A 17044-nucleotide genomic window follows, 5' to 3' on the forward strand; every position below is an offset into this window, starting at 1 on the left:
AAACAAAAAATATAATTTTCTTTGTAGCGTGTGATAAATGCTGCTAAAAAAATTCCACTAAATTCGACACTTCCTGACACAACGTCGCCGACTAATACTGCCCCTTAAAAAATGACGATGAAATATTGATGGAAATATATACACCGGACGACGGATATACGTTGTTAGTCTCCTGAATTGATTGAAAGGATGGAGTTTTTCAAAATGGTCGTTTTGGTTAGCATTTAATGTTATGTTACTCCTTAACTGGCGCTGCTGGCACCATTAAATAATAGGGTCAACATTTCTTACAGTGTATCTTAAAAGGAAATAAAAAGGACTTGTAATGAATAAGCGATATCTTGGAGGGGAGGGGGGGTGGTACATGCCCGCAAAAAAAAACTGGTAAACTGGCGGTAAGGATAGGACATGTCCATATCCGAAGCTACGTTGCCCACCTTCTCCTTCTCCTCTTCACCCCTCTCCCCCCCCCCCCCCCCCCCCCCCCCATATATCTCTCTTCCTTCATTCCCCTATCTTCTCTGGGGCTTTGGCCGATGACACATGGCCACATTATGCAGACCTACAAGCAAATCGCAGGACATGGCTTTCATAAACCTGACGCCCAGTAATACCACAGCAAAGAATATTGTTTATTGTCTGATCATAACGAGTCTTGCGGACCATACATCGATTTATTTTTACAATTCAACTATTTATACATGAAAAAAAACAAGAATATGCACAACGCAATCAGTACAAAAATAGCAGGGATCTCAGTTGATATTAGTTTTCCAATTTTGAAGTCTGATTGGTTCGCTATCATAAACGAGACAATAGGTCTGGGATATAGCAAATTCAGCTGTATAAAATGACCTATATATGGTTTCCGTAATATATCATTCATAGTTTGTTCTGACAAAAGAGTGATTGAACACTTCGTCACTGCAGAGGTTACAAAAATCTATCGAAAGGTCGGGAAAAAAGTGCCAAGGTAAGAAAACAATAAAAAAAACTTGTATAACCAAAGTTCTAGCTTATTATATCCCGAAGCAGCGATTGTTACATGAATTGTCATCCATTCAACATAATTACATAACGATAACCTTTAAAAGTTTTATTTCAACCGACTAATTTTCCAAATTCGTCTACTTTTTGCACTGCCTTTTAGTTTTTCATTTCATTTTCAACAAAAATCAAACGATGCTGTTTAAAGCTCAAGAAATAATATCCCAAAAAACTGCACGTTCACTCAGTGCACCCATAGTCCATTTTGGCATGAAATTACTCAGCCAAAGGTAACCGCATATCATAACTGGTCGACCTCAATACCCATAATGCTTCTGTTTTTTATTAAAACAGACCATGAGTGATAACTAGCTTAACTGAAATGAATTCTCGATAAGAAATTGCTTCTTTTTCTATGTCAACGGTAATAAGTCCATCTGCATCGCGTTTCGTTTCGAGTTCTTTAAACCCCTGTTAATAACTTTTTATTTGTTACAACCCAGTGTTTCCCTGTGCGAAAAAGTACCATTGATTCGCCCCTTATTCTAACCATCTTCAGTTTTCGTTAATTAAAATTGTGCACTTTCTGTGTTGTGTGCTTTGATCAACCGATATTTTGTTGAAAAGCTGCTTGGCAGTAACTTGGTATACACTCCGTAATATTTGAAGCATGTACGTTTTAGTGTGCGCACAGATAGAAATCTGACCCGAACAGCCACGCGCCCCTGCGCGAGGTGCATGTTTAAAAAATACTGAAACCACCTGCTCGTTAAGTGTATTTCACATCTAGTTAAGGTTTTCAATTTGAACATAAAAATATTTTTACAAATATAAAAGCGTACTAAATAATCTATGACATTATATGTTTTCCAGAACATATTATTTCCAATCCTATATTTTTAGGCAGAAAATCTTCCCTGAAAATATTCCCTTTATTTAGCTTGAAAGCTGACTCTCTGTTGGAAAGCATAGACATTTTTTCTTCGTTTTTCAAACAAGGGGTTCCTCAAGGTTCTGTACTTGGGCCCAAAAAAGCCTTTTTGATATCATGTACTTCACTGAGAGTCTTTGGTAAACAGAATTAATAAGCCAGAAGAGTGCTTGTTTCATGCATGATATTTCCTAGAAATAGTATTATTAGATGTGCTTCTATAACTATCATTGTCACATTAGGCCTTCAGTAACTTGTCGTTATGTCGGAGCATAACACTGAAACCTTCTAGCCTACTGTAGCCGCTGACTCGAGAAAAGGATAATTTTCGCGAGTCAGCGGCTACACGTAGGCTACACATAGATCTAGTAACGAGGAATGTCTGTGTGGTCAGGCGTGTAAAAGTGGCGTGACTTAGTACATCTCGTGATTTTATTTATGTTTGATTAGAAGCATGGAAGCGATGATGATATTGATATCTTCTGACCGAAATACCCACAAAGTTATATTTATATGAGTTCCCCACACTTGAGGGAGGCTTTTTAAAACTTACTCTAAGGAATGACGTGCTCTCCGTTAGATTTGTAGGTAAGTTTACTTGGCTTTATCTTTTTGCAGTGGGTCATAAACAATAATTATTAAAAGATAATCTGTTTCAAGAACTTTCAAAATTCTATATTTTGAAATTTATACTTATGCGAATAGAATTAATTAGAAAAGTATTTTGATAGAAACAGTGTGTAAATATTCTTATATGTTCAGACATTTTAAACATCATTTTAGCTGTGTTGCGCATTTTTGCCTCCAGCCAAACGGTATATTGAACCGAAGTTTAAGACCAATAAGTGACCCAGCTGTTAACATATAGCAATTATGGAATATTTGATTTAGATGTGATGTAACAACTGATTATTCAAAAGAAAGTTATCAAACAATAGAAACATTGCGGCCTTTTTTCACTGTGCGTTGGTTGGACATGATTGGTAAGACATCAAGTTGTGAAAGCCTAAAATATAAATAGCCCCATATAGCTTGATCGTTGATGCGCAAACAGGAATCTTTTCATATTGTGTCATCTGGGTTTACACAACTCGGTTAATTGAAATCCTATAGCTCGGACACGCAATAGTTCAGTCGAAAATATAATATATGGAATCTCACTTACTCGAAGCGTATTAGAAGTCAGTTCTCGTTAGCGGGGACTCAATTGAAAGGTCAATTAAAGAGTTATAATGGCTGCTCAAAACTTAATTGGCGTCTTGAACATAGTATCGTTAGCAATACATATGTGCGTTATTGCAAAGCATTGCAAGCCATTAATATGGGTTTGTTATTGGGGCTCACCCAGTAATAATAACCATCCGAAATAGCTAGAAGAGTTGAAGAGTCGTAAACCATCAAAATTAAGGGATACAGACTTGAATGTGGTCAAGGGGATCAAAAATTGTTTGTTTTAGTTAAAAAAGTATCCCAGTGAAAATGACTGAAAAATTTGGAACTCAGTTCGAGTTATCCGATTTCTAGATGTTCTTGGACTTAAAAAAGGAAATGGCTTTTACACCGATCTCAAAATGTTGGTCATGTTGCACTGGATAATCCACTTATGGATAAAATAGATTAGCAAAAAAAAAAAAAAATAAACGGATCCATGATGCACCGCGGCCTACGACACATGGATTCGACAGTGCAACGTTATTTTTCGAGCCTACCTCGCAGGCGTTTCTAGGCAAGCGTCGCTAAATACGCCTGCGATAGAGGCTACCTTGTGTCATGTGTATAAAGTCAATAAGGCGACTTGAACTACTATTCCGTAACAATTCCTTATAAGATACGTAGGAGTTGGTGGTGTATTGAAGAAATGCGAAAGTTTCCGAAATTCAATTTCGGAAGTTTTGTGTCGGCGGAGGCTTACTTGTTAAAATAACAAACAGGGCAGGATTTTTTTTTTCTTGGATCCTGCCTGAATATCGTAGGCACGCAGTAATTGGCCTTTGCCGTTTTTTTTTTTTTTTTTCGAGTCTTAACGAAGTAAGACCATGATTACCTCGGATTCTTTGATTTTCTAAGGGACGATTCCTAGCGAAATTTCCTCGAAAACAATAGATGGTTCTAAATTTCCCTTATGATTAATGATGAGGGAGATTTAGTTCCCAAATTTCCCTCATATATTAATTATGAGGAAAATTTAGTTTTTAAATTTCCCTCATGTATTGATAAAAAATATTTTGTCTTTTAAATTTCCCTCTACATCAGTGCATGAGATAAATTTAGAACCAAGATGCTTGTCTTCTAGTTTCCACCAGGGAAACAAATAGAAGGCAGCCTGCGGCGTCGGGACTTCAACTAATCATCCGTCGGTTGCGGGGACATTTAATTCCCCTCGTGCCATGCTATAACTTATGAATTTTTCTGTATTTTTGTATTTTGTATGAGGCGAGGAAAATGAATAAAATACACAAATAGAAAATCACAAAATATACTCAAGTGCTTGTAGACCTTTATCCCGAGTGCATGCTCGCTTTCAAATCCACTAAGAGATTATAGATATAATATTTAAAAGTGAGAACGAACATCATTTTCTCATTTAGCAAAAATGGATTATCTTACATACAAAACATTAAAAAATACCTGCTACAGTTCAATGTAATTCGTAATTAAAAAAAGAGGCCAAAAATAACCTTATGTTGGATTATCAGATCGGAAAAAAACTTATTTGTTTTTAAACTCAAAGCACTACCAAGGAAAAAAACACATTTTAAAATATCTGGATTGAAATTAAAAATTTTGCCCCAGATTCGAAATGGTCTTCAAAGGTTTACACAAAGGTTTTTCTAATCAACTCATTGCCTAAATCATATGTCAGTGGAAATTGCTCTATTGCAAACAATTATTTCAAGCGCCCACAATGATTGCTTATTGTTACAAAGCGTTAATTGTGTATTTTATTAGACCTTCCCCTTGTCGACACCAAGGATGATTCAGATAATTTATTTGTCAACGAAGTTCAGAATTAGCTACAACGTGTCCAAGTCCGGTGAATGCACGCGAAGACGCGAGCATGGTCGCACGACCGCTAAGCTAGGAAATGAGAGCTCTGAAGTTAGTGGTAAGTGCGCTCTTAAAAAGAAGGAAATGGTGTAATCCCTTTGAACGAAGAGAGTTTCTGCTAGAAATTCTATACATTTTCTGATTTTGAGCTCTCATGGTTTCTACAGTGCATTCTTTTAAGATTTAAAAATCTTCACTTACTTTCCATATCAATTTGTTCTCATTCCGCGGTTAAGATAAATGAAATTTTAAGTTTTATTGAGTCTGTTGTAGAATTTCATTAAAAAAAGGTGGCCTCCCTTTTCTTATCCCAAGCAGCTTAAGGTGTAAATTGAGCCATTGTATCAGCTAACTATTTTCTCCCCCTTTTGTGTTATGAGGCAATTTCTCAGTGGAAAAGAATAACCACATTGTCGTAGTGATAAGTGCGGCTTTTCCAGGCGTTTTTGCATTCGCGCAGTTCAATTTCATTCTGTTATCCCACATGGTGCGCGCTATTCAGACCATCAAAGTCGCTCTCCTGTAGAAAAGCGAAGCGTCCCTGAGGGCTGGTTACGTATGAAGGAAGCCAAGACACATTAGACATTTCTGTTGTAATGATTAGAACATCGGTTTTGGGCCAAACGGTTTACATTTTTCTTTCCTTCTTTTTTTTGTGCCTATTGAAGCCATTGAAAGCGCTACAGATAAAACAAATATCCTATTGGGAAATCCAACCCTCTTAGCAGCTGAGTAAATAGGTATAACAAAAAAAGCTGGAAAAACTCGCACAGTATGCGATAACAATACTATAATAGCAAGTTAACTTGACTAAGTCTTCGGCGTTTGGCTTCTGTCGTGTCTTTTATGTCTGAAGGAAGGGGTGGCGATTTCATTTCTCGCGTCGTATTTGTTTTCCTGCTGTTTTCGTCGCCGACAGCAGTTTGTAACTTATTAGTTTTTGTTGAAACAAGGGGCAGAGTCTGTTTATTTTTCTTACAAAATTCAATTTCGGAAGTTGACCGCAGTGTTTCCAGGGTTGACCATGATGTTTTAATCTTCATGCCTGATACATGAGGACACACATGTTATCGAGAACAGGTTGCCCCAGGCCAACAAGACTCCCAAACGACGTGAAAACAGAGGTTTGTCAAAATATGTGCTAGACATGCAAGAAATCTTAAATCAATTTTGTCCAAAATATTTTAAAAGCACCATAGAAATACACACCTGAGAATATAAAGCTAAGTACAAATGGTCTCCGTGTCACGACTTTAGTTGAGAAAGGGTTTTCTTTTGTTCTCTAACAGTTATGCAATAGCATTTTAAATTTCACTTTTCTCTCTCGCTTGTTATAAATTAAGTTCTAAAGTAATTTATATTCACATGTTAATTTTCATCAAGCATGGAGTAATTAGCATTTGTTATCGTTTTCCCCCTTTTTATCGCAAAAAAAAACGAAAATCAGGAAAGTTAACCTAGGTGATTAAAAACTAATTTCGTTGAAAATTAAACTGAATAACAAACATCGAGAAATGGTACAATTTTATAAAACACAGTGTAATGTAATTGTGTGTTATTTCAGCGCACGGCAAATATAACATGTCTTTGCAAGATGAGCGTGTTTTATTAGATTACCGGTGTTTGGATACGCATATTGTGTCAGGCTTGCCTGCATTTCTGACACTCCGATTCCTGCTAACACAACACATTGTCGCTCAAAGGTGCCCTTCTAACCGAAGAATCGCAAAGAAAGAGGGAACAGTGAGACGAGGTTAGCTATAAGGATAGGGCTATAGTTTCTTATGCGTTTTTACGTCTATATGTAACCAAGTTTTTTTAAAAAAGACGCCTATAAGGATAGGGAGATTATGTAACCAAGTTTCAAACAAGAAACCTATCCCCCGCGTATCGTTATGCTGACATCTATGCCCTAGGTTTCCGAAGATTAAAGCTAACGCCCTGGAATTTGAAACAGATTTACTAAACCACTTCTAAAAATTAGCGGATTGAAACATTTAGAACCAGTCCTAAAAGCTTGGTTCTCTTTTTAGTCGTTGGTCTCTTAAAAAAAACGAATAATTTGCTTTTTCTATCCAATGCTTCGACCTAGATATTCCGATAATGTAGCCTTATAACTTATTCTAATTTTTTTATTTGCAGATTCGAAAACGGGCAATCGCTTCAAGGTCGTCTTGGTAACAGATCACTTTCATAGCAACCATGGACCTTTCACAGGCAACCATAAATACATCACTTTTCAATGTCACCGCCAACTCCACGGACACCCACGTGTTGGGGCAGACTCCTCATCCCTTTATCCGGATCGTCAAACTCCTCCTTTATCTCATCATCTTCCTCATCAGCGCTATCGGCAACAGTCTCACGGTCTTTGTTATTATGAGGCGAAGGAAGATGAAGACCGTCACTAATTATTTTATCTTGAACCTAGCCATAGCGGACCTGACATTAACTCTCATATGCATCCCTTTCGATATTCCCGTCCAGGAGATGGACTATATCTGGCCGTACGGACCCTTCATGTGCAAGATCCTGTACCCGCTACAAACCATGTGCTTGTTCGCGTCCGTGTTCACGCTCACCTCGGTCAGCGTGGCGCGGTACAGGGCGATCATTCACCCACTGCGCCCCCAGCTAACCGTCAAGCGAGCTAAGGTGATTACTGTGTTCATCTGGATGCTGTCCGTAGTGCCTGTATCGCCGTATATTTATGTTCTCGAACACAAGGAAGAGACCCAGTATTGTGAAGAGCATTGGGTGGACACTAAATCACGGAAAATCTACACCGTCACGTTATTCGTAATTCAATGCATTATACCACTGTCCCTTATCACGGCAGCTTACGCTCGAATCGGGAAAGAATTGGGAGCAAAGAAACTCCACGCGGATAATAAACACTTGCAAAGCGCCCAAGCGGAAGAGGCGCGGAAGGTCATCCGCATGCTAATTGCGGTTACGGCGCTTTTTGCGGTTTGCGTTTTACCGACAAATATCATGTGGTTGTGGTTGGACTTTGGTAAGGCCGATCAGGTCTTTGTGTATTTCTGGGAAGTCGTTGCGTTCTGTAACATCATGACGTTTGCGAACAGCGCGGCAAATCCCGTCTGTTATACTCTATTGAATGATCACTACAGGCGCGAGATAATCTACTCTTTGCGAAAACTGACTTTCTGTAACCAAAAGAAACTATTCGAACAGCTGGAGATGACGGAGAGGGATGAAAGGCGGCCAACCCTGGTTACCATGGCAACTGGCTACTCGACCGCGTGATGTCATCTATAGAGACCCTTCTGCTGGAAATGACCGAGAGGGATGAAAGGTCGTTACTATGGCAACAGATTACCGCGTGTTGTCATCCGTATACTTACCATAGCAACCGACATTGGTTGATTTGAGTCATACAATTTCTTTTTTAGAGGTTCTTATTTCGAGTTAAGACTTTTGCATATACAATCAAGCTGTGTTACCTATCCTTCTCGTGACTGGTGGCACATAGGGCCTTATGAACTGCCTAACCATTTTTCTCGCTGTGCAGGTATTTTGTCGAGTCATATTTCACCTTTAAATTATTGTTTGATGATAGATTTTAGCCATGACCGTTGCACGAACAGTCACCAAAAGCACTGGTTTTTAATTTGAAAATACTAACATACAAGAATAGTAGAAAAGTAGGTTCCAGGGCTGGGTTTAATGCTTAGTCTAAAATGTATAAAGAATAATTAATCTATATTATAGAAACATTATACGATATTGTGATGAACTAGTAAACACTCTTGATCTTTATTACTGGTTTATTCGTTCATTCGGAACAAGCTCCTTGCTCTACGACTAACTACCTCGTGTGTTCTTATAACACGTGATCATGTCAATCATTACGTATACAAATACTTGAATTTTTATCATACTCTACATGTATGTCTCCATAATAAAGTCTACAACTGCGGTACACCTTTGCCCTTATATGGTTGATTATGACAAGGAACAGAAAAAGTCAGAAATTAGCATTAGTCAAGTGAACACAGGATTGCTAAATCCCCCACTACTCCATTGCTTTTGTCCATAGCCTCTACGCTTTACGTCTTACTTAAAGAAATATACACGAATTCTTCTCCTTAACTTAACTTAACTCCTTGTCTTAACTTCATCCCCATGAAACATTTTTCGATCTCTCAAACGAGGCTGACAGAGCCGTAGCAGGGGGTGGGGCACTGGGGGCATGTGCCCCCCCAATATTTTCTTAATATTTATGTATTGTTCCCCACCCCCCCCCCCCCCCCCCCCACCCCAATCTTACGTGGCCTGCTACGGCTCTGCCAGAGAATACTCCAATACAGCGCCTATTGCTCACAACACAAAATTTAAGCCTCGTTACGTTTTGTTATCAGTTTGTTATCAGCCCTGCGTGCCAAATAATCTAAAATGTTTCATTTGCAACAAGTAGGAGACTGCGTTAGGAAACTTGTTGGGAGAGGGATCATAGAGTCGTTTGGCTTGATAAGGCAGACATCTTGGTTTTATTCTTTTTAAAACATACAGACCCTTTCACCAGGCGCTTCAAAACCCAGGCCCCCCGCCCGTTAATGGATAGGGGATTGACGGACAATTACCCTGGCCACAAAGTTTTCTTTGTTGCGTTATGTTTATTTTATCTCCTTTTTCTGCTTAATGTATATATTCTTAGAATAATTTATTTTGTAGAATCGTAAAAATAATCATGGTTGTTTTGTAGTTTAATGTTTCTGGCCCACCCGCTTGTTTACGATTCCGATTCCTTTGAGATAAATAACTAATAACCGTAACGGACAAGTGACAGCTTTTCAAACGTTGAAACAATTAGAAGAAGAATGTTGTATGATCTGGGATAATATCGACTGGGACCGAAAGAAGAATTTTTACGGGAATACACAGTGGTAAGTCAAAATAAGTGTATTAAAAGATAGAACCGAATCGGACTCGGGAATCATCGGAATCAGAAATTTGGTTGTATGTATCAAAACAGCGAACTACCTCGTCGATGTGAAGGGACCGGGGCTCATTTACATTTCCCTTATAACAAAGGAGGAAAACCGAAAACTAAGAAAATGACCAAATATAGAAAAGATTAGAAGAAATGATACAATACAATGGTGGTGAGATAATTCTGTACCTTTTTTTCATCAAATGCATCTTTGAAATAAAAAAAAAAAACATTAAAATTTAGTTTGTATTCCATTTAAAGTGATTTTGGCCGATTTTCTAACCCTTAGACAAAAGGCTTTGGCGTTAAAGATCAACTGGAGGTCCACATAGCTCCATGGAGATGCAGAAAATTATTCTCGCTATAGCAACCTCTTTTCTGATATCAGTATCTCGTCTTGGTGTAGCAGAGGGTGTAAGCGCTGCAAAAAGAGACATCCGTGTCAACGTGAGTAAAACGCTATTATCGACATGTCTTAACTAATTATAGCCGAATTCGTTGCAGGGGCAACGAAAAAGGGGGGTTTGGCTCAGTGACAAATTGGGGAGGGGGTATTTTTTTTGTTAATGACTTTCTGGCAGCCCAAAGATGGGGGGGGGGGGGGTTAAACCCCCTAAACCCTCCCCCTAGATCCGCTACTGCGTTGTTGCGCGACTGCCGATAATTTAAGTCCTTTTGTAGTTTGGGAATAGCACGTAGTCAATCATACCACTGTGTCCAATCAATTCACTTGCTGTGTGCAGTCGAATGGTTTATGACGCGACAATAAAAACTTGAAAGCCATCGATTGGTTTAGACAGAGAGAAGGATTTTGGATTCACCGAGGTCGCGCAACAATTAATTCGGCTATAGTAAAGTACCTCCTCTTTTTTGTTTAAAAAGCCTGAGAAGAAAACGTAAAAGACAGACACGGAGATATCCTTTTTGATTTTCACGTGTTTTTACCACCACTATTTCTTCTTCTTTTCAGTTTTCTTCGCTGGCGAAAAGCCGGCTTATTAAAATGTTTTGCGTTACTAAGGGTAACTCTTTTTATCATAAGGATGATGTGCGAGTCTTCCAAGACCAACGTCATCTCGTGGACTTACAGACCCTCAGAGATCTTGTAAAGACCATTGTCCCTTTGTTGAAGGGAAAAGATGGAATGGACGGAAGGAATGGGAAAGATGGAATTGAGGTAGGCTTGTAGTATATAATACACATAAAGACCCTCGGGGAACTTGTCAAGACCATAGTCCTAAAAGGAAAAGATGGAATGGACAGGAGCAATGGGAAAGATGGGATTGAGTTAGGCTTGTAGTATATAATACACATAAAGACCCTCGTGGAACTTGTCAAGACCATAGTCTTTTTGCTAAAGGGAAAAGATGGAATGGACAGAAGCAATGGGAAAGATGGGATTGAGGTAGGCTTGTAGTATATACAGGGTGTTTCAAAAGTTCGTGGACACTTTTTAAATTAATATAATTGCAGATTTTAATGGTCCGATTTCAAGGAAATTTTCAGGAAAACAAGGTGCATCAACGTAGCAAGCTACCATATCAAATTCAATAGTTTGCGTGTCCTATTTTTGCTTTAATGACTTCTTAAGATGCTGTGGTGTGGAGTGGGAAATTTCTTCCAACGTAAGATAAGATGCCCAAACTTCGGTCTTTGAGCCCCACAAACAACGTTTGGGTGATGAAACAAGTACTGGGCTCTCGTCAGTGAAGATAAAGTCGTCCCATTCAGTAACTGACAGAACTTGTACTTGCTGCGAGCTTCAAACGGGATTTTCACGCGCGGGTGCTCAATAATGGCTTTTTATGCCGCTGAAAAGGTTTCCACCCCTTCCTGGTCATGTATCTCAAGACGGTTGGCGAAGACCTAGGAGAACTTTTCTCTTTAGATTTTTGCTTAATTTTCTGGATGAATATCCCGTCTTGTGCATAAAATTTTCAAAGTTGTAATTTGCAGCTTGGTTGAGCACTTTCGCCCCTCGAATTCGAGGTGTCGGTGAAAATTTCCTCGAACTCGAGTCCACTCTTGCGTCTTCCTAGAATTGTTGCTATTTTAGCTATGCTTTATTTATGCTATCTAATTGTTAGTCCGTTGGCATACAAAATTGCTGCTTGTGCTTGAACATTGTTCAGGCGTTTCTCTGTCATGTTTGAATCCATTTTCCTAGCCTATTTTTTGGTCTAGCAAATTTTAAGCAAACAAACCAAACTGACAGCCTACCCAAAAATGGCGTGAATGTAATGACGCGCGACACTTTTTTCGCCTTTTGGCGGGAATTAAAATTCGCTGTTTTTTTTTTCCAAATCCACAATGCCAAAACTTTATTAGTATGCCTTGCATATTAAATTTATTATCTATCTGATTGGAAAAAAATGATTTTTTTTTAAATCTCAGCGAATAAAACCATCTTGAAAGTGTCCACGAACTTTTGAAACACCCTGTCACATAAAAACCTTCGGGGAACTTGTCAAGACCATAGTCTTTTTGCTAAAGGGAAAAGATGGAATGTACAGAAGGAATGGGAAAGATGGAATTGAGGTAGGCTTGTAGTATAAAATACACATAAAGACCCTCGGGGAACTTGTGAATACCATAGTCCTTTTGCTGAAGGGAAAAGATGGAATGGATGAGAGGAATCGGAAAGATGGAATTTAGGTAGGCTTGTAGTATATAATACACATAAAAACCCTCGGGGAACTTGTCAAGACCATAGTCCCTTTGCTGAAGGGAAAAAATGGAACAAACGGAAAAGATAGGATCGAGGTGAGCTTGAATTTTGTAACATACTTCTTTGCTGGAGGAAAGCCCTGACGTACGGAAGGAATGGGAAAGATGGATCGATATGCCACCGCTTTGCTGAGAGGAATTCCTGGATCAGGCGCGTACACAGAGGGGTGCGCGCGCAACCCCCCCCCCCCCCCCCCCCTCCCCTTGGTATCTACAAACGCAAGGCTTTTTCCATTTGTTACCAATGACCACCCACCCCACCCCCTTAGCCAATCCTGGATTGGTTTTCGTTTTTCGCGTACCTAATTGTTCTTTATGTTTATTTAAGGGGCCACCAGGATTACCAGGACCTCCCGGTCCTCCAGGACCACAGGGCCTACCAGCCAAGGAGGTAGGATATTGGAGACAAGAAAGACACAGGAAGCATCCAAAGATGAATACGCGGATAAATCTTATAAATACTATTTTAATGATTTTATTCTTTTGGTAGCGAACCAAAAGAATATTGAAGAGGATATACCAACTTGCGACAATGAATTGATAATTGAAAATAGTTGCATTTCTAATATTCTAGGATTTGTTATTGTTGTCATTCTTAGTAATAAGTAAGCGAGAGTTTGATATGATTTAATTTGATTAACTTATTCTTCAGGGCCTGAAGCCATCAGTTCACATGGCGACGGAAAGAGGAAGAATCTACTTTTCCGAGGGACAAGGCAAGCACCACTGATAGAATCATAAAAATATCCGCACTTATATAAAAGACTATTACAAAGTAACCATTTTTATGTAATTCATACTTTTTAGCACATAACACTAAGTAGCCATTTGCATTTGATCCATACTGTTTTAGAGACACAACACTTTTACAAAAGACTATTTTCAAAGTAAGCATTTGCATTTAATTCAGAATTGTTTAGAGAGACATGACATTTTTCAAAAAAGACTATTACGAAGTATAGTTTCAGAGACATAACACTTCTATGGCATTTACAAAGTAGCCGTCATGTGATTAACCATCATCTACTGTTTTAGAAAATAGTTTTACAAAAAAGCTATCACAAAGTAACCATTTGCATTTGATTCATACTGTTTTAGAGTTTTAGAGAACGCTTCACAAAATACAATTTCAAAGTAACCATTGACATTTGATTAAATAAGACTTTTACAAAAAACAATTGCAAAGTAACCATTATTTGATTCATACTGTTCTAGAGAACGCTTTTACAAAAAAAATTCTACAAAGTAAAATTTTGTGTAAGGCTAAGTTCAAACGTCGTATTATCCGTTAGCCGTATTTAATGCAAATGCATACAGATAAAACAGTCGACTTGATTCATTTGCATGTATTTGCATTGAATACGGTTCATAATAATAATACGACTTTTGAACTCAGCCTAATAGTCAGACCTTTTTCACGATGTTGCGCGCGCGTTCAAAATGCCACAGACTGGCGGGCCATAGCTGATCCAAAAAGATGCGGACAAAGGGGAATTTGACTCTAGCGAAAACTATGCAAAAGAAGCACTATGGCAGCTTTTCTATAGCTTCGTCTGTAAACTCCACTCTGTACGCCATTTTAGATCATCTGTGGCATTTTGGATGCGCGCACAACATCGTGAAAACGGTCTATTAATAACAGGTGCGTAAACAGGGGGTGCGCAGGGTGCTTGCGCACCCCCCCCCCCCCCCACCCCTCAGGCAATTGGGTACGCGCTTGCATACTGTTTTAGAGACAAAATGCTTTTACAAAAGACTATTACAAAGTAACGTTCGCATGTAATTCATACTGTTTTAGACAAAACACGTTTACAAAAGACTATTAGAAAGTAACAGTTCGCATGTAATTCATACTGTTTAAGGAACATATACACTTTCACAAAAGACTATTACAAAGTAACAGTTCGTAATTCATACTGTTTTAGGTGCACATTACACTTATACAAAAGACTATTACAAAGTAACAGTTCGTAATTCATACTGTTTTAGGTGCACATTACACTTATACAAAAGACTATTACAAAGTAACAGTTCGTAATTCATACTGTTTTAGGTGCACATTACACTTATACAAAAGACTATTACAAAGTAACAGTTCGTAATTCATACTGTTTTAGGTGCACATTACACTTATACAAAAGACTATTACAAAGTAACAGTTCGTAATTCATACTGTTTTAGGTGCACATTACACTTATACAAAAGACTATTACAAATACAAAGTAACAATTCGCATGTAATTCATACTGTTCCAGTGTTTGGTAACTGGTCGCTAACTCCCTCCACCTCGCACGTGGCAGATGGGATGCACGGTGATAGCTCCTACATCATAATCCCGCGAGCAGGCCGTTATTTCATCTACTGCCAGCTCTATTTCCTCGAGGAACACTCTCAACCCGCGGGATTCGACATTGTCGTCAATGGCTTGAATATAGCTACAAAGATCTCGCAAGCGGGACAGTCGGCGTATGTGGGCGGAGTTTTTCTAATGCAGGAGCTAGCGGCGATATCGGTGGTCACTAGGGGAGCAGGAATTATTCTTGGTGATCCTGCGTTGACATTTTTCGGGGCGACTAATGTTTAAAGGGTATTTGGAAACCTAGATTTCCGAGGGTGTCTAGGAACGTCTCCGAGGGGAACCTAGGAACGTCTCCGAGGGGAACCTAGGAACGTCACCGAGGGTATCAAGGAACACTTCCCGATGGTATCTATGAACGTCTCCGATGGTATCTAGAAACGTCCCCAAGGGTATCTAGGAACGTCTCCGAGTGTATCTAAGAACGTCTCCGAGGGTATCTACGAACGTCTCCGAGGGTATCTAGAAACGTCTCCGAGGGTATCTACGAACGTCTCCGAGGGTATCTAGGAACGTCCCCGAGGGTATCTACGAACGTCTCCGAGGGTATCTACGAACGTCTCCGAGGGTATCTAGGAACGTCCCCGAGGGTATCTACGAACGTCTCCGAGGGTATCTAGGAACGTCTCCGAGGGTATCTAGGAACGTCCCCGAGTGTATCTAAGAACGTCCCCGAGTGTATCTAGAAACGTCCCCGAGGGTATCTAAGAACGTCCCCGAGGGTATCTAGAAACGTCCCCGAGTGTATCTAAGAACGTCTCCGAGGGTATCTACGAACGTCTCCGAGGGTATCTAGAAACGTCTCCGAGGGTATCTACGAACGTCTCCGAGGGTATCTAGGAACGTCCCCGAGGGTATCTACGAACGTCTCCGAGGGTATCTAGGAACGTCCCCAAGGGTATCTAGGAACGTCCCCAAGGGTATCAAGGAACACTTCCCGATGGTATCTAGGAACGTCTCCGAGGGTATCTAAGAACGTCCCCGAGGGTATCTAGAAACGTCTCCGAGGGTATCTAAGAACGTCTCCGAGGGTATCTAGGAACGTCCCCAAGGGTATCTAGGAACGTCCCCAAGGGTATCAAGGAACACTTCCCGATGGTATCTAGGAACGTCTCCGAGGGTATCTAGGAACGTCCCCGAGGGTATCTACGAACGTCTCCGAGGGTATCTACGAACGTCTCCGAGGGTATCTACGAACGTCTCCGAGGGTATCTAGGAACGTCCCCAAGGGTATCTAAGAACGTCCCCGATGGTATCTAGGAACGTCTCCGAGGGTATCTAAGAACGTCCCCGAGGGTATCTAGAAACGTCTCCGAGGGTATCTAAGAACGTCCCCAAGGGTATCTAGGAACGTCCCCAAGGGTATCAAGGAACACTTCCCGATGGTATCTAGGAACGTCTCCGAGGGTATCTAGGAACGTCCCCGAGGGTATCTACGAACGTCTCCGAGGGTATCTACGAACGTCTCCGAGGGTATCTACGAACGTCTCCGAGGGTATCTACGAACGTCTCCGAGGGTATCTAGGAACGTCCCCAAGGGTATCAAGGAACACTTCCCGATGGTATCTAGGAACGTCTCCGAGGGTATCTAAGAACGTCCCCGAGGGTATCTAGAAACGTCTCCGAGGGTATCTAAGAACGTCCCCGAGGGTATTTAGGAACGTTCCCGAGGGTACCTAAGAATGTTTCCAGAGATTGTCTAGGAACGTCTCCGCGCATGCCATCGTCGCCAAACCTTTTTTTGGTATAAAACCGCCCCGACTCAAAAGCAGGCAGTGGGGAAAGAAACTCTAGATCACACTAAATAAAAGTATTTCTTTATCCTCCTTGTCATCTCTTTATTTGTTTCTTTTTTGTTACTCAATTTGAGAGTAAGGATATTGTTTCAGACCAGAAAGGGGTATAACACCTTTTTCCTTAAAGTGGATGAATAGCTAAATAATAAGGAAAACGTTTAGGGTAAATGAGGCTTATTCCCTTGATTAAGTGACCCAATTAATTGGCAAATCAGGTAAAACGCTCTCTCGAGTTATAGAAC

The 17044-nt window shown here is 39.9% G+C and overlaps 2 protein-coding genes across 11 annotated transcripts in view; both read left to right on the forward strand.

The window, feature by feature from the left end:
• Window positions 1-8912, forward strand: part of LOC5518175 (neuropeptide FF receptor 2) — a 46115-nt gene extending 37203 nt beyond the window's left edge. For 4 of the 10 annotated variants that reach the window (XM_032362760.2, XM_032362761.2, XM_032362759.2 and 1 more), the window contains one exon: window positions 7109-8912. In XM_032362760.2, coding sequence (XP_032218651.2) covers window positions 7169-8236 — 1068 coding nt within the window. In that variant the 5' untranslated portion in view covers window positions 7109-7168 and the 3' untranslated portion in view covers window positions 8237-8912. Of the gene's footprint in view, window positions 1-518; window positions 2507-3998; window positions 5025-5081; window positions 6091-6669; window positions 6720-7108 lie in introns of those variants that run through there. The other 6 variants (XM_032362766.2, XM_032362765.2, XM_048732782.1 and 3 more) reach the window with 6 other exon arrangements.
• Window positions 8913-9657: 745 nt separating this feature from the next.
• On the forward strand, window positions 9658-16827 carry LOC5518127 (ectodysplasin-A). Its single transcript, XM_032362622.2, has 6 exons — window positions 9658-9876; window positions 10213-10370; window positions 10966-11100; window positions 12979-13041; window positions 13303-13366; window positions 14906-16827. Exons 2-6 carry the CDS (start codon window positions 10260-10262, stop codon window positions 15232-15234), a joined length of 702 nt encoding a protein of 233 aa, XP_032218513.1. The 5' UTR covers window positions 9658-9876; window positions 10213-10259; the 3' UTR covers window positions 15235-16827.
• The last annotated feature ends 217 nt before the right edge of the window (window positions 16828-17044 follow it).

Source organism: Nematostella vectensis, chromosome 9 (genome assembly GCF_932526225.1).
Source record: "Nematostella vectensis chromosome 9, jaNemVect1.1, whole genome shotgun sequence".
NCBI classification, from domain to species: Eukaryota; Metazoa; Cnidaria; class Anthozoa; order Actiniaria; family Edwardsiidae; genus Nematostella; species Nematostella vectensis.